Source organism: Eumetopias jubatus, unplaced genomic scaffold (assembly GCF_037043125.1).
Source record: "Eumetopias jubatus isolate StellerSeaLion01/CBP00866 unplaced genomic scaffold, mEumJub1_p1.0 scaffold_13, whole genome shotgun sequence".
Taxonomy (NCBI): Eukaryota; Metazoa; Chordata; class Mammalia; order Carnivora; family Otariidae; genus Eumetopias; species Eumetopias jubatus.
The window spans coordinates 52345107-52362986 of NW_028274819.1; the positions used below are offsets into that span (position 1 = coordinate 52345107).

The 17880-nt window shown below is 36.1% G+C and overlaps 2 protein-coding genes across 2 annotated transcripts; both read left to right on the top strand.

The window, feature by feature from the left end:
- Nucleotides 1–2294: 2294 nt before the first annotated feature.
- On the top strand, nucleotides 2295–3937 carry LOC114218634 (olfactory receptor 51G2). The gene is given in 4 exon segments (XM_028115796.2): nucleotides 2295–2317; nucleotides 2966–3206; nucleotides 3208–3308; nucleotides 3310–3937. Coding segments are annotated over 4 exon segments (993 nt in total).
- Nucleotides 3938–13533: 9596 nt separating this feature from the next.
- On the top strand, nucleotides 13534–14469 carry OR52A1 (olfactory receptor family 52 subfamily A member 1). Its single transcript, XM_028116072.1, has one exon. It carries the CDS (start codon nucleotides 13534–13536, stop codon nucleotides 14467–14469), a length of 936 nt encoding a protein of 311 aa, XP_027971873.1.
- The last annotated feature ends 3411 nt before the right edge of the window (nucleotides 14470–17880 follow it).

Consider the following 17880-nt stretch of genomic DNA (forward strand, 5'->3'; position numbering starts at 1 on the left):
CAGTTTTCCACAGAATTTGCACCATTTTACATTCCCACCAGCAATGTATGATGGTTCCAATTTTCCCTATCTTTGCCACAACTTACTAGTTTTTAATTTTTTAAATTCTAGACATTTTAGTAAGTGTGAAGTAGTATTTCATTGTGGTTTTAGTTTTTATTTCATGTGTCATTGATCATTTCAATATTTTCTTTAGCAAAATACTCATCCAAGTCCTCTGCCTATTTTTAAATTGGGTTGTTTTTCTTCTTGGTTTTGAGTTGTTTGAGTTCTTTATGTACTCTGGGTATCAAACCCTTATCAGATATATCATTTGCACATATTTCTCCCATTTTGTAGGTTATCATTTTATATTTTGATACTGTCATCTGATAATGTCAAAATTTTTAATTCTGATGAAATCCAATTTATCTATGGTTTTTATTTTGTTGTTCATGCTTTGGTGTCGCATTTGAGAATCTATTGTCCAATCGAAGGTCATGATAGTTTACCTCTATGTTTTTTCCTAAGAATTTTATGGTTTTAATGTTTATATATGTATCATTGCTCTATTTTTATACATGCTGGGTTGTACTGTTTATTTATTTATTTATCATTTATTTTTAAAGATTTTATTTATTTATTTGACAGAGAGAGACACAGCAAGAGAGGGAACACAAGCAGGGGGAGTGAGAGAGGGAGAAGAAGGCTTCCCTTGGAGCAGGGAGCCCTAGGCAGGGCTCAATCCCAGGACCCTGGGATCATGACCTGAGCCGAAGGCAGATGCCCAACGACTGAGCCACCCAGGCGCCCTGTATTGTTTATTCAAAAGAAGAAACATAGACATTAGTATGAAATTTTTTAAAAATTACTTGACCATTTAGATATGAACTTATATATTATAAAAACAATAATTGCAGCACCGTGAATATGACATAGAAGACGTTTAGAGCCAAAGGCAGAATACAGGGTCACGATATAGATCCATATTAATATACAAATTTAAAATAAAACATATATTCCCACAAACTGGTTGAGGAAGCACCAGATTATCTATTAATACATGTATTAAAATGGTTTCTATATTTGTGAATAATTAAATGAAACACTTAGTTACCCATGTCCCCTAAACAAATTCCAGATGGAATTAAAGTTCTCTCCTCTCTCCTCGCTTTCGTTCAATTCTATTAAAGTCTCTCTCACTGTTACTGTCACTCTATCAACTGTCTAGATCACTTCCCATCTCCATCTGCAGTTCTATCTTTATATCTTCATAATTGTATCTATTTTGAATTTGTGTATGGAATAGCTACTTAAGAATAAAAAATATATTTAAGAATAAAAAGTATTTGTTGTAAAGAAAAATGTTTACTACATAAAAATTATGTATGATATATATATTTTATAGGACAAAAAATCAAAAGACAACAGAATGAAAAACATTAAAAATGCAAACAAATATTCTATTTAAATAATAATGATAAAATTATTTGTTGTTTCTTTTTCTTCTTTTGTATCTGTATACCCTTAACATATATTTCTTGGCAATACTGTCAGCAGGACTTGTTCTCTCCCCTTCTCTGGAATCCAGATGAAATTTCCGAGGTAATTGTTCTTGGTTAATTGCTCCCTGAAGGATTCTGTCTCATCCTGCCTCCCATGCTGATCAGTTAAGTGCATATAAAGGAAAGTAGTAACTATGCTTATGGCCTGGCTAGAAGGAAACAGCAAGAAAGGGGAGGCATGGATTGATGTGCTTGCTGCCAGTTTACCTAGTAAGAAAGTATCTGATATCTAGGATCAGTTGAGTTATGTTTAATGTTATCCTGGTAACTGCCTTGCACCAAGTTGGGAAAGCTGCTTATAAACATCTCAGGTCTCCATTTGGTGGCATCACATAGGTAGTTTGCAATTGCTCTCAGTGTGAGTGTTTAAACTAAAGAAATTGGCAACTGGTACACATCAGGTCATTTTACTGAGAGATCTGGTTTTTAAACATTTATTAGCACTCCACTGGTTATACCTAACCAAGAGCACCAGCCCAATATGAGAAAAAGACTTCAACTTCATGCACCATCTCTATCCCAAGCTTCATCCTGAATTCCATCTCTGGTTCCTTACTTCACACCCAAGGCTCTGTTAAAGATGAGTAGAATTTAGTGTTAATGAACTTATTCCCAGATAAAGAACTATAGTCCTAACCTCCATCCTTGCCATCATATTCAGCTTGTGAGATCCTGAAGGCTTTGGACCCCTGGTTCCAGCAGGAGACACTTATCCTCCTACAAAATACAGAGAAGCTTTCCCCATCATCCATGGGTGGACAAAGAGTGAACTGGTAAGTTAAAAAAAGACATTGGAAATACTAAAAACTGGGAGAAACTAGCCCTGTTTTCTAATACTTAATTGTTCCTTTTATTTCCTGTGTTGAGTATTTACTGTTCCAAATATAATGACAAACAATTTACATACATTATCCTATGTAACTATTATTGTGTTTATATCAAATACCTGGATCTCAGATACTTAAGTGGCTCTCCCAAGATCACAAGTCTGTTAAGTGTTAGAACAATGGATTCTCTTTATTACTGTGTTATATTCCTTTTGCTACTTGCACTCTCTCCTGTACAGACTGCAGAAAATTACCAGATCCTTCTTCAGTCTTCAATTTCCACGGAAAGCTGTCATTTCCATGTTTATTATCACTGCCTTTCACTGCCACAAATGATCCAGCGGAGGTTTCTGTTCATGCCTTTTGTGTTTGGCATGTAGCCCGGGGAGAAATACTCTTCCACATATCTAAACAGATTTCTCTTCCACAAAGGGTGGTTTCTCTGTGTCCTTGTTTCAGAAATAAGTTTCCCATCTCTTTGGTAAGGAAATGTTTTAAATAAGACTATCAAGAGCTTGAAATTTGATGTATAATAACTGACCAGAGATTTATATTCTCCAGTCCCCATGTGCTTCCCGGTGTCTTTGAATGAAGTCTCACCAAGAGACTTCATTCAACAAAATTTTTCAATGGGTCTATTGCGTTCACACCTGCGACATTCACTCTTGTTGGCATTCCAGGGCTAGAGGCAGAGCACATCTTGGTATCCATCCCTTTCTGCCTGATGTACATCATCATCTTCCTAGGAAATTGCATCATTCTTCATATCATCCAGATTGACCTGGGTTTGCACCAACTGATGTACTTCTTTTTGGTCATGCTAGCCTTTGTTGAACTTGGGGGTCTCTGCTTCCACTATGCCAACTGTGCTAGGAATTTTCCTCTATGGAATTAGTATCAGTTTGGGTGGTTGTCTGCTCCCGATGTTTTCCATGCACTTTTACCATCATGGAGTCAGGTGTCTTTCTGGCTATGTCTGTAGACTCTTTTGGGGCCATCTGCAGCCCACTGCACTACACAACCATCCTGACAATTCCCTGCATCATTGGGATGGGTGTCACAATTGTCTTTTGAAGTGTGGTGCTCATGTTCCCACTGCTCTTCCCCCTGAAGAGCCTGTCTTTTTGTGGCCACAATACCCTCACACACTCTTACTGTCTCTGTTCAGATCTAATCAAATTGCCCTGTGGAGACACCCACCCCAATAGCATCCTGGGTCTGTTTGTCGTTACCTCCACATTTGGGCTGGACTCATTGCTCATTGTGGTTTCTTATGTGTTGATTCATCACATGGTACCAGGAATAGCTTCTGGGGCTGGGCAGTGGGGGGTACTCAACATATGTGTGTCACACATCTGTGCTGTTCTTGTGTATTGTGTGCCTATGATCAGCCTCTCCTTGCTGCATCACTTTGGATGGCACTTACCTCCACTTCTCCAGACTGTCATGGCCAATGCCTACCTCTTCTTCCCACCTGTGGTCAACCCCATTGTCTATAGTATGAAAACCAAGGAAATTCACAATAGCATTGTTCGTACACTGCCTAGAAAGAAGCGTGGGGTGTAATCCAGACAGGTAATACCCTAAGAACATAGGAATTTGGATCAGACCTTATTGCCTGGATATTAGTCCAGCAAATGGGAAAAAATCCATACTTTATTATTGTTTATGAGAAAGTTGTGAGCTTTAGTAGATGGAGAAAAGAAAAATAGCCTCACCCTTTCTCCCTGAAAATACAGAATGTCATTTCTTGAATGTACGCTTATAGAAGGAGGCACAGTCCCCAGGCTTTACCCTGGTGAGGACACTGACTATTCAAACCTTAAATACTTGATTCACTTGTTTTTCCCCTTGGGAATAGGTAGAATGGGTCCTAGGGAGGTTTGTATTTCCAAATACACAAAATTTAGTGATACATATTTGTGACACATTTTGTGAGGACACAAAAGAGTGAGTATATGGAGTGTGGGAGATAGAAGAACAGCATAACGTTGCCAATTATAGAAACTAGATGATGGGTAGATGGAGTTTAAATATAATGTTGGTTTTGTGCATATTCAAAGCTTTTGCAATAAAAAATTTTAAAAACATACTGTGCTGATATTAAGTATTCATTGAATGTGTGTCATGAAGCAGAGATAACTTGCAACTAGTAGCTTACTAAGTGATTTACATAGATTAAGATAATTTAATCCACACAACAAATATATAAAGTAAAAAAAATTGACTTTAAGAAACCATTTTATTTTTAATTAGCCAATGGCTTCAAAAAACAATGACCCAAAAATAGTTTCAGTAGGAAACGACTCAAAAAAAAAGCCTTTACTTTTTTTTAATTGAAATTCAATTATCCAGCATATAGTACATCATTAGTTTTTGATATAATGTTCAGTGATACATTAGTTGCATGTAACACCCAGTGCTCATCACATCACGTGCCTTCCTTAACTTTTGTAATAGCTTTGGTTAACATGAATCACTCAGTAGTAGACATTAGTAGACATGCTTGTGATCAACAGGAAGGCAGGGAGGGAAGGAAAACTTGAGGTAAACTTCCTAGACAGGGTCTGCAAAATTCAACTTCTTTTTCCACATGGTTTTGATTTTTCACAAACCAGAATGAGTATCTTCATAAACCAGAGTCTTGGATAATTACCAGTCAGCCAAGGATTTAAGACAGGTCCCTGTATTAGAACTAAGTGATAAGTATATAAGGTGATGGGTGGCATCATTTATATCATTTATTTTTCAGTTTTTAACCAATTCACTAGATTTATTGTGTTCTCTTCCATTTTTTTATGTATCTATCTTTGAAAGTACTCAATTCAGTGGAATCATGAAAATGGACAAGGATATTTTTTACTGACCTAGTTCTTAATTCTTCAAGGTAGTTCAGAAGCCATTCCATAATAATAATTAGTGGTGATCTTCATGACAATTCTGTGAATTCATTAGTATTATTATTCTCATTATATAAATTAAGAAGTTGAGAGAATTTATGTAACTTGATTGAAGCCACACAGTGAAAAGGTGGTACTTGCAAGAACTAAGTCTGTAATTTGAAGTTGGATGACTGAATCAGATATAGTTAAGTCCAAATTCTAGCTATTTAACTCAATATGTGTGGGACTTTTCTGTGATTTGAACTGTTTGAATTAAATTTCCTCATTTGTAAATAGGGGAATAAAATAGAGTTTCATTTTGAGGGTTTAAAAATTAAATACAATGATGTGAATAAAGCAATTAGTAAAGTTCCTGGTAGAATTTTCTCCATAAGTACTTAGATTTTATTAGTCATTACTTTCTCACAATACCTGATAGAAATGTATGAAACACCCCGCTAAATTTCACACTGCCCGATAGTAGCTCTATATCCTAATTTTAAGTTCGAAAACATCATAATTAAAGTGCTGCATTTATTTGACAGAAGCTCTATATGGGGTACCATACTAAGTGATTTACATAGATGAAGACCATTTAATCCATAGAATAGATATATAAAGCCATTTTCAGTATTTTCTACATCATGCAGATACAGAAATAGAAAAATAGAGAAGTCAAGTGTAATGTTCCAAATCACAGTTAGCCTGTGGCAGAATCTGGATTCTAAACTAGACAAACAAAAAACTAAATTTTCAACCAATCATATTATGAGTAGTTCCATATCTTAAAATTCAAATATAATATAATTAATTATGATTAATTATAGCCTGTAATGATGACTCCTAAATATCTCTTCGAGAGGATCTTTTTACAGTGGGTCTCCACTTAAACCAGTCTGGCTTCCAAGGGATTCTCTTCTTCTTCTTCAATCCCGTAACCACCAGAAACATCACCCATGATCCTGTGGGTCAAACTTCCATTGTTACACTGATGATAGAGAAATGTTGAAAACAGCAACTCAATTTTATTTGTAATGTTTTATTACATGTCATTCATTGTGAGTTTAGTTCTTGCAGGTGACCTACTTAATTTACTCTGAGGATCGCACCAAGAATCTGCCTCATCTCATTGTTGTACAAATTAGTTTAGGCTAATTTATGCTATGGTAACAAATAGCCCCCAAATCTCAAGGGACTAACCATAAAATTTCTCTCTCTCTCAGCTACATTTACAATGTGGGTAGAGGGTGGAGGGTGAATTTATGCACCATATAAGTATCAGTAAGGGAAGGTGATGGAGCCTCTTAACATTTCAATCGAAGCTCTTAGAATAGATGATGCGGGAGAATGAAAAGATGGTGAGTAAACACCAGAATGCTAATACTTTCATCTGTAAGTGACACATCAATTGGACTCATATTCACCTATGCAGAGGAAGTTGAAAAGCCACAAATTTATAGATGAGCAGAGAAGAGAAGGAAACCAAGAAATACTGGTAAACAGCTTGAGTGTGTGCGTGCAAACAGGCCACCAAGTTCTGACAGGAAAAGAGGATATAACTATGGCAGAAATTCACTGAACTTGTTTGCAGCATAAGAGGATGTCAGTGGCACAGAGGGAACATGATGCCAAAATTATATTTATCACCCCAATCTGAAAAGCCAGAGGGGAAAAAAAAAACTAAAATACTAACAGGCCCAGAAACATCACAAAAATGAAACAGAATAGAAACTAGTGAGGACTGAAACAGAATGAAGAGGCATTTCCCTTTATGAAGAAGGCGATACTACTCAGTTCCAGACAACTTTTATGTTTTAGGAATAAAAGCCCAATGTTAACACATTTTTGAAAAGAAACCACATGTCCAACACTTTAGGCTGCTATGAACAATAAATATTGTTATGATAATTTGGGTAGAAATCCCACACAAGCTAGCATTTTTATGGCTCTTGGGTAAGTACCAGGAGTGGGAATGCTGGGTCTTATGCTATGTGTAAGGATAACTTTTAAAACAAATTTCAAACCACTTTCTAAGTGGCTCTACAATTTTACATTCCCATCAGCAGTATGTGAGAGTTCCAGATGTTCCACATTATCACCAGTACTCGGCAAAATCGATCTTTAATTTCATCTGTCGTAGCTGGTGTGTAGATAAATCTCTCTGTGATTTTTTTAAAGATTTTGTTATTTATTTGAGAGAGAGAGAAAGAGAGCACAGGTGGTGAGAAGGGGCGAGGGAGAAACAGACTCCCTGCTGAGCAGGGAGCCCTTTGGATGCGGGGCTTTAGCCCAGGACCCTGAGATCATGACCTGAACCAGTCAGACCCTTAACCGACTGAGCCACCGAGGTGCCTCACCTCATTGTGATTTTCATTAGCATTCTCTAATGACTGAACATGCTGAGACTCTTTTCATAAGCTTATGACCGAATCATTATCTTTTTGTGCGTGTATGTGCAGTGGGCATAGCTTAATAAATATTCCTAAATATATCTAAATAGACTAAATATTTCTAGCTCCATAGATAAAATTTAAGTTAGTCTCTAGATTTTTCATTTTGAGATGATAGCCTGTCTTAGCAACATTCTCTCTGCTGTGCCACTGATATCACGGGATAATGAGAAAAAAGATCTAAAGAGTTACTAAAGAAAAATTTTAGAGAAAAATGGAATTTGTCTTTTTTATTGAAAATGTTTTTATCTATCCTAGGTAAATAATTGATTAGATATGTGTTTTACAAGTACTTTCTCCAGTCCATGGCTTGTTTTAATCTTCTTAATAGCACCTTTGAAAGAACAACGTATTTTTAAATTGAAATGAAGTCTAATTTGTCATTTATTTCTCTTAGTTTATGCTTTTTGGTCCTTTCTAAGAAACGTTTGCATAATTATAAGGTCACAAAAACTGTTCTGGTTTCTTCTCGCAATTTTATAATTTAGATATTTCGTTTAGGTTTATAATCCATTTCATGTTAATTGTTGTATAGAAAAAAAGTTGGTTTTTTTGATATGGATATCCAGTTGTTTCAGTATTATTTGTAGAGAAGACTAGTCTTTCTCTATTGAACAGCTTTGATATTGTTTTTGAGAATCAATTGACCTCATAGACATTAATTTCTTGATTCTGTATTCCATATGATTTATCAGTGATTTTGACAATATGCATCACTTAATGACTAGATTACTTTAAAAAAAGATGGACAGGAAATAGATGTAATTGATTTTACTCTGCAAAAAACTGGATTGCCATAATGGTGTATGCTTCGTAATGAATACATATCAATTTTTTTAAGAAAAAAATTTGAATGATGATCCTTTAAAGATGGTTCATTAGCTTACCCCCCCAAAAAAACCATGAAATTCAGACAAAAAGGAAAATAAATAGGTATTGATCTATTTGTGAAGGTATTTCCAGGTATTACAATAAAGTGGAAAAAAGTTGTTTCCCTTTCTTCAGGCAAAGGAAATGGTCAGGACTGTCTTTCAAAATATGTTTAACATGAACTGAAATTTGGATATGACTGCCAAACCAGGCAGAGAATCAGGATATGTGCTGAAAATATTGTTATAAGAGTTGGCATAATAAAATTGATACCTCAGTTATTTTGAGAGATTAAATTACAAGCAATAATGTATAGTTTGAGAGTGAAAGGGACCCAGGATAGAATACTGGGGGGGCAAAATTTAAATAAAATCAGTAGACGAGAAGAAGAGGAGCGAAACAAAATGATACACTAGTCTGAATTGTTCTTTGGTGACTCAAGAATGAGCTAATGATTAGTTAATATGTGCCCGTCCAACCTCTGAATCAATTCTATTCAACATGAATCAGTACCATTGTATCTGTCTCCTTCACAGACAAAATTCTAGAAAGAGCATTTAAAGTCCCTTGCCCTTTTATCTCTATCTCTTCTCCCCGAAATCCACTGTGAATGCCTCCTCCATCCTCCTGAAAGGATTCTTCCTAAATTCGCCAGCGTTTTAACATTTACCTCAAGTACCTCTTAAGTTAGCAACATACAAGAAAGTCTAGAAACCAGGTGAATCATGTCAAGGAGAAAGGTACCATGTGCATAAGTATTTCTTAGAATTCATCATTTGTTCTAATGATGAAAGATATATCCATCCTTCTTCCCATATTTCTAAAATATTGAAAGTATATATGATATCTTCTTTTTACTTGCATCAAGAGCAGATGACATGATTCCTCCACATCTACGAGGTATAAAACACCTGCATTCTGAGAGAAGAGTGGAAGAAGGAGGGAGGAAGGTAGAAAGGGAGGGATGGAGAAAAATTTCATCAAATGGGCAACAACCGGCTCAGAGCTCGTACAGAAGGATTTAGAAATGTCCATCATAGCTGGACTTTCTGAGATTACTGAATTTACCAACTTAGCTTCAACAAGATAAAAATCTGAGGAATGAGACTACAGGAGAGTAAGAATTAAATGTATGGTAAAGAGCCATTGTAGATACAGATTTTTTTTCCGGAATTGTCTCAGTGAAAGAAGGGTCATAAGGATATTTATAGAACTCATGCAATAGGAACATGCCCACATCTAAGTGTTCTTTAGATGTTTTTCCATATATTACTGATGAGAGTGTAAAATGGTATAACCACTTTGTTTTTGTTTCTTTTTTAGTTTGTTTTTTTAGATTTATTTTTTTATGTTTTATTTTATTTTTAATTGTTTTCCATTTTTTTTAATTTAAATTCAATTAATTAACATATAATGTATTATTGGTTTCAGAGGTAGAGGTCAGTGATTCATCAGTCTTATATAACACCCAGTGCTCATTACGTCACATGCCTTCCTTAATGTCCAACAGCCAATTACCCCATCACCCCATCCCCTTCAGCAACCCTCAGTTTGTTTCCTATGATTAAGGGTCCCTTATGGTTTATCTCCCTCTCTGTATTCAACTTGTTTTATTTTTTCCTCTCTTCCCATATGATCCTATGTTTCTTAAATTCCACACACCAGTGAGATCATATAATAGTCTTTCTCTGATTAACTTATTTCACTTAGCATAATACCCTCTAGTTCCACCCAATCATTGCAAATGGCAGGACTTCATTTTTTGATGGCTGAGAAATATTCCATTTTGTGTGTGTGCACACACTATGGGCTCATTCCTTAGTTTGGCTATTGTAGATACCGTTGCTATAAACATTGGGGTGCAGGTGTCCCTTCCAATCACTATGTTTGTATTTTGGGGTAAATACCCGGTAGCGCAATTGCTGGGTCATAGGTTACCTCTATTTTCAACTTTTTGAGAAACTTCCATGTTGTTTTCCAGAGTGGCTGCACCAGCTTGCATTTCCACCAACAGTATAGGAGGGTTCCCCTTTCTCCGCATCCTCGCCAACATCTGTCGTTTCCTGACTTGTTAATTTTAGCCATTCTGATTGGTGTGAGGTAGTATCTCATTGTGGTTTTGATTTGTATTTCCCTGATGCCGAGTGACCTTGAGCAAAAATTTTTTCATGTGTTTGTTGGCCATTTATATGTCTTCTTCGGAGAAAGGTCTGTTCATGTCTTCTGCCCATTTCTCGATTGGATTATTTGTTCTTTGGCTGTTGATTTTGGTATGTTCTTTATAGATTTTAGATACTAGCCCTTTATCTTATATGTCATTTGTAAATAGATGTTTTTTGCAAATGAGGACAACAAAAAAGGAACTGAACTCATAAAAATACAACTTGTGTATATTAATTTACCCTTTGGGGAAAGAGAAAAGAGATGAGCAATGAGATTCTGCAAGTTATAGAAATGATTTCAGAGGCATTAGGTGTGGATGGACCCAAAAGGGTATCATTTTGAGCTGCTGGGCCACTCCTGGACTGGGCTAGTGGTGAGGAAGTATCTCAGTTCATATTCAGAACTCCCCCTTCCCCACATTCACTGGGGAACATTTTAATTGGTAGTCAGCAGCTTTCTTCTATAATTCAAGCTCAATAAATTTATGCTGCTGCCTCAGCATGAAACAGACCTTGCTGTGAGTTTTGCTGGAGGATGAATCTACCAACATGATCTCAGACAGACTTACAGAATAGGGTCAAATTTGTTTTGCAGGGACAGAACAAAAGCAGGAAAGCTTATCCCAGAGATATCCATATATTGGATATAGCCCCAGCAGCAAATGGATCAGAGTTCATGACATTGATGAAGTTCTGTTACTGAGGGTGCAGACAGAAGAGGCACTGTCCAGCACATGATACCAGGGAATGAGACCAGAATCTCAGGAGAAAGAAAGATGGAGGGGAGGTAAGTAAAGAGGGATAGCGTTATGAAGACTAACGATGGTCTTCAGGTGTCTGATAAGAGCAGAACTGGTTCCCAACAACAAAGGGCAAGGAAGTCTCACTATCCCCAAATTTACTTCATAATGCTTCACTGCTGGTTTTTCCAATGATAAGCACTCCTTCCCCCCTGCCTTGTACTCACTTAGGTCCTCCCCCATCTGCCTTCCCACCGTCTGTACCTATCAGGTAATGCTCCCATGGCAGCTCCTTCCTCTTGAATAAGTCAGACAATGAGATTGTTACTAAAGAATTCCTACTAATTCTGATTAACTATGAGGAAAGAAAAAGTCAACCCTATGAGAAACAATCTGTGACCTATGAATTTGTAATATGAAGCACTGGAGAGTAAAGCTGTGGAAATCAAGGACTTAGCTGACTGACCAATCTATCCTAAATACATGTTGGCTGGATACAACCTTTCTTCATAAATGATCATTCTGACTATGACCACTCACTAGAGTTTTAGCTGCATAAACCACAGCTGTTCTTGAATAACTGGCATATTTGGTGACATTCAGTATATGGTTAAGTGATTGTGAGCTTGCTGACATAAAGCAACAGTGTTGGAGAGTCTAGGAAAGCACGACATAACTGAACCCTGTTTTTTAAAGGATAGCAAATATTTTTCTATTGTACAACTTGAGAATTTCATGATTCTAGATATGCAATTTTTCAAAGCAATGATCTTTATCAGAGAAGAACTCTCATTTGGGGACTTAGAGCCCAAATTTTTAGAATATTCAGTCATCAGTGAATTGTGGTGATCAAATTATCTTTAGTTGCTTTACAGCCCTTTTCTGCATCATTTCTGGTGTCCCAAGTTCTGCCCTCTGTCTTCCTTTTTTACTTCTAGATTGAGCTCCCTTTTAAGGAAACTATCTTTTCACCCCTTTATTTTCTATTCATTTTTGATGCTTGAGCTCCAAAATGATTGAAGCATTCAAATGATGTGTATATTCTTAAACATCAACAAGCCTAAATTTACCAATCTTTTGCTAATGATAACTCTGAACACTTTAAACCCTAGGAACTAAACTCTATTCTGGCTAGGTTAACCCATTTACCTATGTCCTTTAGTAAGCAAGAGTGAGTCCACTTACCTCTACATTGTTTCTCAGATTTTCCTTTCCTCCTAGATATTTCTTGCCTCTAGTAATTGTGAAATGTGTATTACAGAATTTCTGCTATTTTAAGCATGCCACTCATTTTAAGGAATTCCATGTTAGTAATAGAGACAAAATAAAATACAGTTTTACTAGTAATGTAAAAAATGGCATGGAACTTTGATCCAGATTGTAAAAATTACATGGATTTGAATCATCTTCTCTCGAGCTCTACCTCACATTCTTTTAAAAGGACACCCATTCTTATGCAGATATGTAATATATAGATATAGATATCTAAGTATATTATGCTCTTGGGTGAAGCTGTTTCTATCATTCTTCTCTTCCATAAGAAGCTTTTCATACCAGTATACAGGTTAGAGTCTGATTAGTTGCTAGTCTAAACTAACAGTTCCTGACTCAAGGACAGTGGGAAAAAAAAATAGAGCACTAAGGATTAGCTGCAATTTTGGATAGGGAGAGATTTATGAAAATCCGATTAATGTACAATTTCCAAACAAAATGAACAAGCATTATTATTTTGTCCACAGGTCCAGAAGGACATATAGAAAGGTCAGCAGTTGATTCCCTTACTCAGATGATCTGGTGGTTCTAATGCATTTGACCTGCCATGCACTTAACCTGTTCTTATGGACTAGTGCGTGGGGATATCCTCCCTCAAAACAGTGATGTGCATCTATGAGTCAGTCTTTTTTCATCAATAATATATGTGAAATGGATGATATGGTCTTAGACTTCGGCCAAAATCAGAGAGACTCACTACGATGACTTTGGATGGAAAAAGGAGTAGAGAAGTGTACCACTGACTGAGATACTTCTTTCATTTTCTTCTGGAGACCCAAAGACATTATGTCCATCTCCAACATTACAGTCTTCATGCCTTCTCTGTTGACACTAATAGGAATCCCAGGTCTAGAGTCTGTGCAGTGCTGGATCAGGATTCCATTCTGTGCCATGTATCTTTTTGCTTTGATTGGAAATTCCTTGCTTCTGATCATCATCATTTCAGAGCGTAGTCTCCATGAGCCCATGTACATTTTTGTAGGCATGCTAGGAGTCACAGATATTGCACTTGCAACCACCATTATGCCCAAGATGTTTGGCATATTCTGGTTTCATGTGCCAGAGATTTATTTTGATTCTTGCTTGCTTCAAATGTGGCTCATCCACTCATTTCAGTGCATAGAGTCAGGCATCCTCCTGGCCATGGCTCTGGACCGTTATGTGGCCATCTGTTATCCACTAAGACATGGTGCCATCTTCACCCACCAGCTGGTCACCCAAATAGGGGCTGTGGTAACACTCAGGGCTGCCATTCTGGTAGCCCCATGCCTAGTACTGATAAAGTGCCAGTTTCAATTTTACCATACAACCATCATCTCCCACTCCTACTGTGAGCATATGGCCATTGTGAAACTGGCTGCAGAAAATGTGCGGGTCAACAAAATCTATGGTTTGTTTGTGGCATTCACTGTTGCAGGGTTCGACTTCACCTTCATCACTTTGTCCTACATACAGATATTTATCACAGTTTATCACTTGCCCCAGAAGGAGGCTCGGTGGAAAGCATTCAATACCTGCTTCGCCCACATCTGTGTCTTCCTCCAGCTCTACTTCCTCGCCTTCTTCTCCTTCTTCACACATAGGTTTGGTGCTCATGTTCCCCCTTATATCCATATCCTCTTCTCTAGCCTCTACTTGCTGGTCCCCCCATTTCTCAATCCACTTGTCTATGGTGCCAAGACCAAGCAGATCCGCATTCATGTGGTAAAGTTGTGTTCATAAAATCCACTGTGATTAACACCTGCAGCCTTCCCCTTTATGCAATAGTAACAATCTCTCAAAACTAAATAAAACAGCAAAAATGCATGCTGATTGTGATGCTTGAGTTTTCTATTTAATTCTTTTGTGAAATTTGCCTGCCTTTTAGACAGTTGTTACATCATAGCCCATGATACCTATTCTTCATGAGATTTAGATCCTACTGGGTAATGAGAATAAGTAATGTAGAAAGAGCAAAATAGTGAACATGTATCATTTCCTTTTTTCTTAATTTTTAGTTCCTGCTTGAACTTTCTCCTTTAAGTATCCTTCTCTAGAAGGATTAACAGATATGTATCTCTCGATGAATTTAAATGCATCCATGACTCATTGTTTTTGATTGCCCAGGTCAGTGAAAACAGAACATTGATTCTGTTTGTTTCTGGATCATCTCAAACATCTTTAAAACAAATGAGAGGAAGTTTTTATTATTATTATTATTATTCTTACTCAAACAAAAAACACCCAAACAAAGAAGTAAAAACTATGTATCTGATGAGACATAGTCTTCAAATTTCAACATTTGCAGTGTCATTCAGGGCATTAAGATACAAAAATCCTGAGCAATCCAGTTTTCCTTTTAACACTTCACTACTTTTTCTGCAACCTCACCATTACTTACTTATTAATTCATCAAGTGTTATAAAAAACCTACAATACTGTAAATTCTATACTAAAGAATAGAGGCATAATGGTAAATTTGACATAGTGTTTACATTTTTTTTTATTTTATAGCCACCATAGCTTTATATTTCTGGGAGAAAGAGAGAGAGGAAAATGAGAGAAAAGCAGTAGAGGTACCAATGGAATGTGGGTTAGCAAAGAGAGCGAAGCACTGAAATTCAACTGAAAGCAGCAGTCTGTAGAGTTATTTTTATTTTCTTTGTTTTTTTAATTAGGGAGTCTGATTCTTCTTTTTTTTTAATTTTAATTCCAGTTATTTAACATACAGTGTTATAGCTTTAGGTGTACAATATGGTATTCAACATTTGTATACATCACCTTGCTCATCTCAGCAAGTGTGCTCCTTACTCCCCATCAGCTATTTCACCCATCCCCCCACCCACCTCCCCTCTGGTACCCATCAGTTTGTTCTCTGTAGTTAAGAGTCTCTCTTTCTTGAGTTCTCTCTCTCTCTCTCTCTCTTTCTTATTTTTTCCCTTTACTTGTTTGTTTTTTTCCTTAAGTTCCACACATGAATGAAATCATATGGTATTTGTCTTTCTCTGTAAGGAGTCTGATTCTTAACAAAAGACAAATGAATGGCTAAGCAGGTAAGGCATTCATGACAGGTAGATAATATTGGAGATTAAATAGAGAATCAAGAAACTGCACAGGTTTTTTTCAGTGTAATGTACATTTTGTAGAGATAAGACAAATACAAATATCAAGAATGATTATGGACATTGTGCCAACTCGAACTTTATTTTGAAAGCTATCATATGTCATTGGTGAGCTTTTTACTATAAGAAAGGCAGGTGTGTGTGTGTGTGTGTGTGTGTGTGTGTGTGTGTGGTGTGTGCGTACCTACTTGGCATTTGGCAGCATATCTTCTCAGTGGATATAAAATATTATGCTTTTTAATCACTCAAGACTATTGTATTAATGAGTATATAGAGTGTTCTGTCTAAAGTAATGGCTTGAGAACTTAAGGCTTGTTGGCTGTTCCTGAAAACCTCAGCTCATAGATCACCTTTTTAAAGATTATGGAAAATTTTCACACATGTGCAGATGTCCATACTTTGATTTATGACATTAAAATCAATGTATATATAAAATATTAGATAGTTGCATGTCACATGGGTGTGGATATTCTGGTTTTGTTTTATAGACTGGGCTTTATCAGATGACTGCTGAAGATGATTACTTTATAATTTAGAGGCTATCCTGAGGCATCTTTTGAGGCTGTTAAATGTCAGTATTTATTAGATAGGATTTGATTGGATTACCAGGAGTGGTTGTTGTCTTTGATAACAGTGTCTTTGAAATAAAAAATAAAAAAAAACTAAAAAAAAATCAGAGGTAATTTATTTTTTTCCTTTTCAATTTAAATTCAATAAATTAACATATAATGTATTATTAGTCTCAAAAGTAGAGTTCAATGATTCATCAGTCTTATATAATACCCAGTGCTCATTACATCACATGCCCTCTTCCTTAATGTCCATCACCCAGTTACCCCATCTCCCCACCCCTACCCCTCCAGCAACCCTCAGTTTCTTTTTCCTATGATTAAGAGTCTCAGAGGTAATTTCTTAATGTTCTGGAAGGAGTTCAAACTTTTACGCAGAGGGCCAAATAAATAACTTGGGCTATGGGGGCAAAGAGACAAAGTGTATTTTTTAGGTATTTACATAAAAAAAGACAAAGCATATTTCCTCAAAAATTTTGGGGACATTCTATATAATGATGCATCATTTACAATTGACAATATTAATAATAATAAACACACTTGTGTAGTTTTCTGTAATGAGAGTCTACCAATTAGTAGAATGGAATTCACTTTGTTCTAGGGGATAACATTCTGCTCAAGTGTGGCTGAAAGTTAGATTTTCCCTAACATCAAATTGATTGCAAAAATTCATCTGTAAAAACCATTTTTCTTAACTACTGGGCTATACAAAAACAGGCATCAGATCAGCTTTGGATAGTTCACTTTAATTCTAAGTTTCTTTGGGGAATTTTGAAGTATGCCCCAAAATTACTACTTCTGGCAGTTTTCCTGAAAATATGCATGATATAAGATCAACCTAGAGGCAGAATGTGAAAGTAGGAGATATTTCCACCATATTCAATTATTAATAATATCCCACAAAATATCTAGTCTAGAGTCTAGATTATTCAGTTATTTTGGTCTTTAAATTACCAGCACCAGTTCCAAATTAAGACCTAAAAATGAGAAAAAAATGGATCTTTGTAAGAAGAAAAAGGGTAGTCAGGACTCTCTATCCTCCCATATATAAGCCAGGACAATTAGAGGATAAATTCTTAAACATAAAACTGCTTGAAAAAGAAAAAAAATACCTTTGTAAAGGGTAATTTTAATGATTTCTAGAAATTTCAAAATTAATCTTCAAGGGGATTGCATCAATTCCAACAATAACTAAAATAACTTGTTTGGTTGAATTTTCAAGAACACTGGTTATGATTGACATTTTTAACTTCATAAGTGAAATATGATTTTCTTTACTTAACAAAGATTTACTGGCTTTTCCATTAGTATATCCTTTTTATGAAGTACTTTACTGTTCCTTTGATCATGCCTGGTATTTTTCATTTTCAGTTTAAAATCTGATGAATAAATATTGAATTAATATTTTCAAGGACTTTTTCCTCAGGACTTCACAAGAGCCCTTGATTATGCCATGGATTTTT